Here is a 12,561-nt window from a genome sequence, read left to right on the forward strand (position 1 = left end):
ATTTTATAATTTTTTTTACATAATTTATTTTCGGAAATTTTCTTTTTAAAATTTTTTTTCCAAATTTTTTTTTTGTTTTTAGAAATTACTTTTCTAAAAATTTTTCTACTTAAGAAAAATTATTTTTCCAAATTTTATTTTTAAAATTTTTTCACTCTAGAATAAAAATATTTTGTAAAGTTTATTTTAAAACAATTTTTTTTTTATTGGCGAAAAATTATTTTTCTACGCAAGAAAAAACTTTTTCGTTTCTTTTCCAAATTTTTTAATGCATTAGAGAAAAAAAAATTTCTAACACTTTTTTTTTCTTCCAAACATTTATTACTTTAAAAAAAAAAAAACATTTATTATTTTTAACTTTTTCCGTAAATTTTAGTAAGTTAAAATATTTACACCTGAAAGAAAAAAGTATCAATAAAGACGAAAATTTGAATACATAAAATAGCATTTATTTCAAAGTTTTAACCATGCATTTCTGCGAGCATACATTACACGTTTTTTTACAATTTTATTTTCTTTATACAATTTTTTATTTACATCCAAATGTTTTGGTAATTTAACATCACTCAAAGCACTTAAAAATACATGTCTTCCTTCTGGGGCTGATTTCCGATTTCTTAAAAAGTCATTGAGGAGATTTACAATGTTACTTCCAGGAACAGTTACATCTTTATAAATGATTTCACCTTTATTATTCCAAAGGAGAGATTTTTGATCTTTCAAAAACTTTAACATTTCTGTTGCTTTATCCTGCCATCGAGCTGGAACTACACTAAGGATTCTTTCTCCCAGATCTTCTATTTCATTTTTTATTTGTATGGGTTCTTCTTTCGCTGGTTCTGTTGTTGGAATTTCTGTTTGACGTGACTCAAATTCTTCTATATTAGGCTTCTGAATTGAAAAATGTGTATATTTTTGCAACACTTGTAAATACAAAGTCACTTTTTCTTCATCTGATAACTTTTTATTCTGAAGAATTTTTTTCATTAGTTGATCCAGTTCGGATAGATGTTCTGCTACTTGTATTCTATCTTCCGGAACTAGCACAAATTTCTTACTATACTCCATGAATTAAAGAACTAATGACAGAAATAGCTGCAGGCAGTAAAATGGATAGGAATCCCTCTCCTTTTTGAATAAGAATTTTTTTCTTCTTGTATAATGGTGTTTTCTTGTTCACAAGTTTTCTTAAACTTTCTTTGTGAGGAGATAAACGACTTTTTTGAGTTTTTGTAAGTGGTATATTACCACAAAGAGCATTCAAAACACACTCGCACAGGGTTTTAATCTCACGCTTTGAACACTTTTTTATAAGTGATTTGCAATGTTTAGATTTCGAGATCAGTTTTATGAGCTCTAAAGTTCGTACATCACACGCAGACATCTCGCTTTCAAATGATTTCTTTTCTCAGATGTGGAAGCTTTTTATAACTCTTCTTTGAGAAAACGAGCAAATGCTTTTGCTTTGACGACGGCACAATGTTTAAAGTCAGGTGAATGTGCGGGGCAGGAAGAAAAGGATGGCATTAAATCATCTATTTTAGGGCAGCCAAGATCTTCTAAATCATAGCACACTCTTCCAGATAGAAATTCCAAAAACTTTTTTTTCTCGAGTCCTTTCACATAAATGTGTGAAAACATATCAAACAAAAATGTTAGAATGGTACGAAGTTTGGCGTAAGGCTCCAGTCCTTGATTCCAGTCGATTCGATGAATATTTCTTGTTATCCAATTGTATTGCATTTTCTTACGGGCTGATAGTTCTTCGAAAGGGTACGGTGGTTTGAAGGTGCATAATCCCGAGATAGAACTACCTTCTACGGCTTGAAATGCGAGTTCTTTGATGATGTAGCTTCCTGATGGGAGTGGAAAACCTTCAAAGTCAATTACCACGGCAGACATCTTATTGGCTAAGAATTCGTAGTCAAAATGAAGTTATCGAGGTTGGTACACATAATAAGTATCTCCAGGAAACATACCAGTACGCATGCGTAAGGATTCTTCGGTATCACACTTTAAATCAATGAGTAAATAACCATAAGGTTTTGATGTGGCATCTGCATAACATTCTTGAAAAAATTTAACTTTTCGAGGGTACAATTGACATCCTAAATGTGTAATTTGCGATTGATCTCTTCGATTCTTGAATAATACAAGATAATGGGCATTTAGAGATATTTCTCTCATTTCCTTTCCTTTATGAAAAATGTTCTGGACCACAAAGATGATACTCAAAGATTTATGATGAGAAAACTTTGTAAATAGTTTTGTTAATTGAGGATCATTTCCCAATTCACTCATGAGATCATCAATCACAATTAATGCATTTGAATATTGATTCAAATCAGATGGAAGTCCTTCATGAAAAATAACATTAGGCATCTCATCGTACAGTTTTTGATAAACACCATAACACCACACTATAGATTTTGGGAAAGGCTGCAACATTTTGTTTTCGATCACTTTCTTGATGAAATAGCTTTTGCCACTACCAGTTGGACCTGCCAGGACGGCTGTAAAGGGATGCTTCAATTTCAAAAGATCCATGATGAATGAAATAATATAATTTTTTCACTTCTATTTATAGTCCTGTCAGTCATAGTTTATAACACTATTTCCTTGAATAGTTCAATCACTCTTCATTGCAAAGCATAGATGTGCCGTTAAAATCTACATTCAATCTTTCTTAAAACTTTTAAGTCCATTCGTTTATGCCAATTTTTCTTCATTTTCCATTTTTTTTTTCTTCCTATGCAGATTTTTTTTTCTTTTTATTTACTAAGTTTCCTCTTCCAAGGAATAGTGTCCGAATGGGAGGGTGCTGATCCTGTCCTCTAAAATATAACGTTTCTGATCATAAGGTGATAAAGCTAACTTGTTTACTGTTATTGATGCAATATTATGGTCCTTGGAGCGAATTGTGTTCATGGTAGTATGGAGTTGTTGATGTTCAAAGAGACATTTCTTATAGTCCTCAAACTCAATTTTTTTATCTATAGTAGCCTTTTTAACTCCTTTCAACTTTTTAGTAACATTTTCATTTATTTTAAAAGCATACATTTTAGATCTTAATCCGATGAAGTCTGTCATAATATGTCCTTTATTTTCGTCTTTCATAACCCCTAAAATCTTTTTATTTACTAAAGGAAGACCGTAAATATTATCTGCTGCATAATCACTCGTATCATAACTATTTATATCCTCTTTCATATCTGCATATACATCTTCAGTGGTGATGTCATAAATGAAACTGTCAGTGTCTGTGTACAACAATTTAATTTGATCTCCATATTTGGGCTTCATTTTGATGTAATGAAACTTATACATAAGTATTTTTGAAATATCCAGTATGGCCATTCCAATGCTAATGGGCTTATTAAAAATCATTTCAGTCCGTCCCATGTGTATGGCAATAAGGCGTTCTGTAAGAATGGTCCGGTCTTGAAAATTACATCGAGAAATTAGTTTTTCTGCCTTTTTTTCAGAGCTGCAGAGCTTGACATCTACACGTTTTCGTATATTTTCCATCGTTTTGCCGAATACGGCATTGTTCATCAATTTAAAAAATGATTTTTCAAATTCGTTTTTGGCAGCTTTCCGAAGGTTAGTGTTCAAATCAATATATTCTTTTAACCACGGAGACTGCGTGAATTGAAGAACCCTGTGAATCTTTTTCAAAATAAGGCCTTGTTGGATATATAATTTTAAATTGCGATAATGAAGGACATATTTTTCTTTATTATAAAGTGTTGTCAGCAGTCTTTTATCCTTGCAACCAGGTGGTATCCTAGTTTCCGGTGCAAGAGGAAGGTCAGAATGTTTATCATGAATATGATTAGGGTACTGTAAGTCAGCCTCTACGATGAAACCAACTGGACCATCATCAGGAGCAGATAAAATATCCATAGTTGGATCCACCCATTTGAAATCCTGAAGAGGTAAGGGTTGGGACATTGCCCAACCATATAAGTTATTTGCATCGAGGTAGAGTAAGTAATTAGAGGGATATGATGAATCATACGTTTTCATATATTTGTTATTTGCAACTCCATATCGATGCGAACATTGGGATATCCCTCCACGGATTCCGTTTTCTATGAAAAGATGCATGTCATAGTCAGTAAGAAGCTCAATAGAAATGTTAGTTTTCTTAAGCATAGCATCAAAGGAGAGCCCTGGAGCCGTAAAGTACCAAGCAGGATCTAAATTATAATGGTCCATACATACTCCTCTGAAATTTTCAAATATGTCCGCGAGAAGTAAAACATCAGTCTTCACATAGAGGTCTGAATATTCTCCCAAAGAAGACATTTTAAAAGCCTTCCAAACGCTTTGAGCATGCTCATAGTCCGCCAGAGTAATGTTGGCCTCGTTCAGGCGATTGTAGAACGCTTCCCGGGGAGGTAGGGTGGTTTCTTCAAACTTGTCTGGGTGGTTGATGTAATCATATGGGTATAACCCTTTACGGAGTAACAGAGGTACTTGTGAGGACGAGAAAAATTTATAAATATGATGAAACTGATCAAGAGATAAGTTTTTTGCCAGCTGGTCCAAACTGCTTGCCATGAAACGAAATGAGTCGATGAACCGAAGGTAGATTTTTCCTGATACACATTCAGAGAAAGAAATAAATTTTTCAGTATTTTCTGGAATCACGGTAATATTTTCTTCATCTTTTCCTAGTTCCTTGATAAAAAGATGACTGTCATAGCCGGATAAGTTGTGAAAAATGACGGGAATGAAATTTGGTAGTCTAGCTTGTAAATTGCATGTATTACAACTTATTCCACGTAATTTCTGCGTTAGATGACAGTGGTCCTTAACCTATAACAATAAAAACTATTTTTAATATGCATACTAATTTTAATCCATAACATTAAATTTTACATTTTTCATAATCTTAAGAAATACGTGATTTCCTTTCCTCTTTTTGATTGATTAGTGAAATCTTATTTCTTGCAGCTATCAATTAAAAAGAAGCTAATTTAAACTCCTGAGATATTCTGAAAATTTCTTTCACAAAGATCAGTTTTTACAGTTAGTTTTAATAATTTGAAAACTCGTACTATTTTCTTTTTTAATCATCACATGAATATGAAGAATTCTTAGGAGAAAAAAAAATCGTTAGAAAGGTAAATTGCGGACACTGATTTTTGAGTACCAATAATACAAAATTATCGTTTGTAATAAATGAGATAATTCAACTCTGAGATTTAAAATTTATAGTCTAAAAGTAATAAATACAATAACTTACCTTATAATTCTCCGTAGTAAATTCTTTTCCACACAAGTAACAATTGGATGCTGAATCAAAATGCTGGAGTTGTTCCATGGTTAATGGTAGCATTGGCTTTGGATTCTTGTACAAATTTTGAATTTCTTCAGCTTCACCTCGTATTTTTTCCATGAAAATTTTCGCTGCATCACTACCACGGTAAACAAAAGGCGGTTTGTAAAGTCCATCCATATAACAAACATAATAACAGAAACTAATGGGCTCGTGTTTCTGGTACATTTCTGTGTATGATACATCTGGATTGGGTTCACAAGAGTCAATAGGTTTTGTCAAACATTCAAAGTCCGCATAAATAACGAAAGGCACCAACTGAGTATGTTTGACGTTTTTGAAGCTAAGCCATTTATCCGTAGGCATTTTAACTCGTACAGCTTCATGTTGATTACAACTTAGTTTATGCCGCTGAAGAATTTCATCTGTCGTAAAAAATTGTAAGCACCTTCGGCAAATAAGATGTTTTCCCTTGTACTTTGAGTATTGTCTAGAGAGCAGCCGAGACAAGTGCTTGATCCAGGCATAATGAGAGGATGAAGCATTGGTGAGGTACATTAGGTCAATGTGACGAGACTTCTCTTCTTTCGTGATGACCAGAGGATACACATTATTATTTTCTGTCAATCCGTACACGTTGATGGAAAGTCCATTTAGCTTCTCGAATTTAGGTACATCTTTTAATTTCACAGGAAACTCTATTCCTGTAAAGTCCAGAGTAGAGATATAAGGCTCATATTTCTGACATCGCGAAGCATGTAGACAACGATCTGGTATGGGGTAGAGAGCAGAGAGTACTGCCCACATAAAGCATCGGTTGTCGGTGTTATGCACGTTGATGATAGCGTGCTTTTGCTTTATTACTGGTGGTAAATCAATGTAAGAAGAACCGCGAAGTGGATTGTACTTATTTAACCATACCTCTAAATTGATGATTTCCTCAAGGGCCCATCCAGATTCTTTCCCTTCAAAATCATCAGCTTCTGCCAGAATTTTTTCCACCTTTGCACTATAGACTTCATTTAGATCGGCGGAAGATGTAATGACTGCATTTTTTGTTTTGAAATTTTTCACTTCGCTGATAATACCATTTTGAGTTACTTTTTGGTAACGACACAAAAATTTTAGATTCACTTTCAGTTCATAGTTAACGAGGTGAGAAGATACTATTCTTACAAAATCTTCTCGCTTGAGTTCTAGAAATGTCCGCATGTCTTTAATGCGGTCATTATTGGGAAGACGAATATTTTTCACTCTCCCATTAAAGGCAGATGTGGAAGGATCGGGATCTGGAGAAGTAGCATGGGACGTTGATGAATGAGCAGGAACCCTATTGGAAACAATATTCTGATTTGCAGTAAGAATATCTAGACGAGGCTGCTTGGAAGTAGTGAACGTGGAAACAACAGCTCTCCGTTTATGCACACTGAGATGACATTTTAGTTTATCCGTTCTGGCGAAGGTCTTTGAGCAGTCCGGGCATTGGAGGGGTTTATCCCCATGTATGAAACGTTGATGTCGCAGCATATTTCGTCGTGTGGTAAAGCTTTTCGTACATTCAGGGCATGGAACTTTACCCTCATCCGCTTGATCTTGTCTCAACATGTTATCCAAATCTTTACCGGTAAGGTGTCCAAAATCACACATAGCAAGCACTTCATCGTTCACAGGCAAAGAAGCACTAAATTCTTGACTCATCTTAAAACTTGATAAATTTACAAGTAATAATAAAAAAAAACTACTAACGAAACTTTTAAATAAAAAGTTAAACTAAAAACTTCTCCGTAACAACTAGCAAAACTTTTAAATAAAAAGTTAAACAACTAACAAAACTTTAACAACGATGACAAATAAAAAATTAACAAAATATCTAACGTAATAACAAAGAGAGAACAAACTAAGTTTAGAAAAGCGCCCTGAGAGAGGTAATCCTACAATCAGAATAAGGTCTCTGGGCAAACGCATCTGATTTTAAACTGTAGTCGACTACCCAGAATGCATTGCGAACGGCTATGTAATGCTTGTTCTGATTGGTTAAAAATGATATCATTATTTTAGTTCTGTAAAATTTATTCTGATAGGCAGAAAATGACGGCATGATTTTCTGACTCCACCCCCCATGGAACATTCTAGAATGATCTAATGAAACAAGACCGAACAAGAAGTGAGCGAAGCATTTCAATATACTTCATCTTTCTAGACCACACAGAAGTGATGCATGCCTTATCTTGAAGACGCGTACTTCATATTCATGTTGAATCCTGGTTGTATGACGTCACGCATTCCTGTTTTGATTGAATCGAAGAAATGACATCACCCTACGGAAACATGTCTTATCTTGCTTTCAAGTTTTATCTTACAGACTGATTATTACCTGATTCATGTTCAATCCTGATAGTATGACATCGGGTTTCATTTTATGTCATTTTTCAAATATCACTCGTATTAGAAAAAAAAAATATTAACTCAGAAAACAGTAATTAAAAAATAAAGATTAAAAACAATAATTAAAAAAATTAATTAAAAAAAATTAATTAAAAAATAAAGATTAAAAAAAAATAATTACAAAAATAAACACCATCAACTATAGTAGCTGTCACATTTGATGGATCACCCCAACCCCCTTCAAGAGTGCACCCGCGGGATCCCCGAAAATCCCCCGGATCCCGCATTCGACCACGCCCCCTACATGGATCCCCCCAACCCCCTTCAAGAGTACATCCGCGGGACCCCCGGACCCCTGGCGCAGAAGCCCTAAAACCCTACTACTAACATAATATAATTCTCGATTACTTTCCAATTTTCCTTAATTTTTTTAATTTTAAACGCGAAAAAAAAATTTCAATCTCTTGGTTTTTCGCAAGCTCTTACTAAACGAAATCTTTTCTACATTACCAAGACATCTTTTTTCAACTTTATAAGAACAAATATCTAATTCAATTCACAATTAACAACGAGCTACTAAGCAATTGCTAAAATATCTTAAATTCAAAATGTTGTAATCATTTCCAAAGATTGTATTCCATACACAATTGGGGATCGCGACATTGAAGCAAAACATGAAACAACTTCAGAAAGCCACTATTACATATTACACGTAGGGAACTAAATCAAAGTCTAATGCGATCCCTTTTGCCAATATTATTAGTCACACGTCCTTTCCAGGACATATTTGACAGTGTCTACGTCAATTATGCTTCCTGAATGTAGTTAGAGCCGTCCTGGCTTGACGTGTGTCACCAGAGAAGATCAAACTTTGTTCCTAGCCGAAGGCGACAACGAATTTCCTCCCAATAGTTACCTTTTCTGGGAAAGTTTTTGCAAAACGGAGCTGAAAACTACACATGCTGAGATGTTTTGATATTATTTAATTTGCTGTTTCAGTCGATATTTATAAATATTCCTTGTCTGAAAAGAAAATTTCTTTCAGCTCTCATGTGTATATATATATATATATATATATATATATATATATATATATATATATATATATATATATATATATATATACTGTTATATCTGCAAAAAGGATGATTTCGAATATTCAGTTGATATAGGAAATCAAAATATATCAATACAATAGTGTTAGGAGCAACAAAAAAAATTTCACGATCGTCTATATAATTAACAGTGAAGTTTACGTCAGAGAACATTTTTTTTTGCCTTTATGGTTTTGAAACCATTTACAACTGGTATGGTTAAAAAAACAAAAATAAAAACAATACCGTTTTTTAATTATTTAAAACTAGTATGGTTTCAAAATATAAAAAAAGGAATTTAACACGACCTAATTCAGCAGCTTTATGGCGCTGTCCTCTATGCTTGAATGAGATCATCATATTCTAATGACATAGGGTCACAAATTAGGATATACGGGAAACTGAAAACTCTTCATCTGTCGGCCTATGAACCTATCTGCTGAGAGCTAAGTGGCTTCATTGTGTGAGACTAGTTGGCGAGATAAAATTTTGCTTGTTTAACAGTATTGGGTTGTTGTTATTGTGATAAGCCATTAAGGAAAGGGGTGAGATTTTTCTTGTTTTCAAGTGGCGAAATCGATGCCTAAGAATTTGACTTCTTCCACACCCATACGTCACACCCGTTTATAGGATGGACCCATTCATACATCCATTCATTCATCCACATATCGTAATTTTGACCAGAACCAGAAATCGTTCTATCTCCGATTCAGTACCCCGAGGTATAATTTGTTATGAGAACTAGGAGGACTTTGTGACCCGGCAGATTTAACGTGCGCCATTCACTGTACAGGGAGTCTTCTGCCGGCTGGATTCGAATTATAGTTTACACGAATGTGAGTCCAGCTCCCAACCAGCATGTTATCTCGGCCAATCGCATTGGGTGAAACCTGTAAATAAACGTTTTCTCAAAGTTGACAGTTTGAATACAATCTTATTTATGATTATCTGACTGTTTTGTTTGAGTATGGTAAAATAACAATTAAATAAACTGTTATTTAACCATTTTTACTGAGAAATTTCCAACAGTGTATAAAGTTGCAGATCAAATTCCCTTTTAACGAAAATGCACAACCAGTCGTTCCATTGTATCTTTAGAAAATAGAATTATAAGTCACCTTTTGAAAACCATTTTACTTTTTTCAAAAATAGTATACATATAGTGAAGCTTTGTAGTTCATGAAAATAGTTCAGAATACTAGAAGAGAATTTCGAAAATCCTAAATAAATACGCTATTCTAAACAAAAGTTTTACAATAGAAACTGATGTATGAAATTATTTCCTCATTAGAGATTTCCTCATCCCACAAACTCATATTATGGTGAATAGATACAAAAGGAATTTTAATCAATGAGTTTGTTATTTGCCGTGTCTGAAGCAAAATTTTCTTCGTATTCGAAAGGTATTTGCTCTTCTCAAAAGTCCGAGTTTTCAGAAAACAGTCTAATTAAAATTTCAATTGTATAGGCATATTTATCATATATTTTAGAACTTCCGTTTAGTATTAAAACTTAGCAAAATATATCTATATATTATATTATTCATCAATTATTATTAAGTATAATATTTAATAACTACGCACGTATAGTATGAGCCAATATACAATGTACCATCAAATTATGTAAAATGAGAAATCTCATAAAAACAGAAACGAAAATTGTTTTAATATTCTAGAATGCCTGCAGAGAAAAAACTTTGAAATTATCTATTTAAAAATTTTTTATTAAGATTTATGTGTGCATAATGCACTAAAACATGGTATGAATACAAATATGAAAAAGAACGAAGTAAAAAGATGGCGGAAAACTGGTCAAAAAAGACCACAATTTTGTCAAAATCACAAAAAGAAAATTTTTTTGCTTTTTAAAACTTATAAAAAATTCAACTTAGGGAATAGACTAAGATTAAATTAACTGTAAAGTTTACATCAGAGAACATTTTTTACCTTATGATTTTCAAACCATTTACTACTAGTATGGTCAAAAAACCAGGAATTAAACCAGGGCTCGAAAAAACTCAGAATTTTTACCCGTCCCCGAGGACGGCTTGTCCAACAATGCACCCGTCCTCCGTTGAAACTAACCCGTCGCTTTTAAATAAATAAAAATTTAATTTTCTCCTATTTATTACAAGCATTTATATAAATTGCTCAATGAATTAATCGTTACTAGAATTACATTATACAGTAATAAAAGAAATACTAGGTTACTAATAGTAACCTAGTATTTCTTTTATGAAATAATTTAAATGACAAGGGTCAAGTTATGCGAGGGTACTGCGTTTTTTAAATGAATCAAATGTGACGTTTTCCAGTTCCACAATCAAGCCAATGATTTACAGAGGTTTCTGAACAGAAATCTGAAAGGGGTTTTCCATTTAGGTAGATGTTCATAATTGCTTTTAAAGCTTCTTGTTTTAGACCAGTACGTATTGTGTTTTTTTCTAAGTTTATTGCTGCAAAGCCCCTTTCAACCGCTGCAGTACTCCCAGACAGAGAAAACATCAATATATGCGCAGTATGTTGCTGTATTGTGGGTCATTTTGCTGCCTTGTAACTTACAAGACTCTTGTAAGATAACAAAAATTGAAAATGTATCACGAACATTAACGGGAAAATGGCCGTCCGCGCGGACGTCGGATTCGAGAAATTCGTTGTCCGCGGAGAATTTTTGACCGTCGAGGACGGGCTGTTTTTCGAGCCCTGAATTAAACCAATACGGTTTCTCTATCATTTACAACCAGTATGGTTTTAAAATACACTGGTTATCATAAATTAAGGAAAAATCACAAAAATAGCGATAACTCTTTCAAAAGTAAGCCAAACCGTGCAAAATTTGCATATGTTGTCCACTAAGAGTAGCTGAGTAAAATAGCTATATGCAAATTAGTGGCGCTGCACTCGGCTTACGTCATCTGCCTGGAGCATAAAAGTCCAAGTTTGAGAGAAAGCACACAAATTTTACTGTGATTGCGACATTGAAAATCTGAGATAGCCAATTCGTAATAATGACCTCTAGGCATCATTTGCCTGAAGAACTACGATGGAGAGCCATCGGGAGACTAGAGGCAGGGCAGAGTCAATCAGAAGTGGCCAGATGGCTAAATGTGAGTCCATCTGTGGTTCATAGACTTTGGAGGCAATTTCAAACCACAGATTCGGCATCTAGGAGGTTCAGTCAAGGACGGCCAACTGTTACGACCAGTGCCGATGACCGATATTTGACATTAAGTGCACGCAGGAATAGAACCGCTACTCCGACACATCTTAGATCCTCTCTTGCTGCAGCCACCGGAAGGTTGGTGTCAACGTCAACTGTGCGCAGAAGGCTCCACGAAGGTGGTCTGTATGCGAGACGACCAGCCATTTGCGTGCCGCTCACATCACGCCATAGGAGAGACCGTTTGCAGTGGGCCCGACAACATGTCCACTGGACGTCAGATCAATGGAGGCCTGTTCTCTTTACGGATGAGTCCAGGTTTAGTCTAGAAAGTGACAGTAGACGTTATTTGATATGGAGAGAACCTGGGACCCGTTATCATCCATCAAACATCCGTGAAAGAGATGCATACGGAAGAGGCAGTGTCTGTGTTTGGGGAGGCATATCCTTAGGAGGGCGCACATACCTCCATGTCTTTCCAAGGGGAACCGTGAATGCTCAGGTTTATCGAGACAACATCCTTGATGCTTATGTGCGCCCATATGCCGGGGCAATTGGTGATTGCTTCCTGTTACAGGACGATAATGCAAGACCACACAGAGCTCGCATTGTTGATGATTATCTTCAACAGGAAAC

General features: G+C 34.5%; 1 protein-coding gene across 1 annotated transcript; it reads right to left on the reverse strand.

Moving 5' to 3' along the window:
- Nucleotides 1–427: 427 nt before the first annotated feature.
- LOC147800980 (uncharacterized) lies at nt 428–7,770 on the reverse strand. The gene is made up of 2 exons (XM_087155764.1): nt 5,255–7,770; nt 428–4,824 (listed from the first exon to the last, which is right to left on the reverse strand). Exons 1-2 carry the CDS (start codon nt 6,983–6,985, stop codon nt 2,779–2,781), a joined length of 3,777 nt encoding a protein of 1,258 aa, XP_087011890.1. The 5' UTR covers nt 6,986–7,770; the 3' UTR covers nt 428–2,778.
- Between the last annotated feature and the right edge of the window lie 4,791 nt (nt 7,771–12,561).

This window comes from Parasteatoda tepidariorum, chromosome 12, assembly GCF_982258835.1.
Source record: "Parasteatoda tepidariorum strain Cologne lab strain chromosome 12, Ptep-v5.0, whole genome shotgun sequence".
Lineage (NCBI taxonomy): Eukaryota > Metazoa > Arthropoda > Arachnida > Araneae > Theridiidae > Parasteatoda > Parasteatoda tepidariorum.

Coding starts and splice junctions, on each gene's coding strand:
- LOC147800980 (XM_087155764.1), bottom strand. CDS start 6,985: ATGAGTCAAGAATTTAGTGCTTCTTTGCCTGTGAACGATGAAGTGCTT. Junction 4,825..5,254: donor TTACTACGGAGAATTATAAG/GTAAGTTATTGT, acceptor TTATTGTTATAG/GTTAAGGACCACTGTCATCT.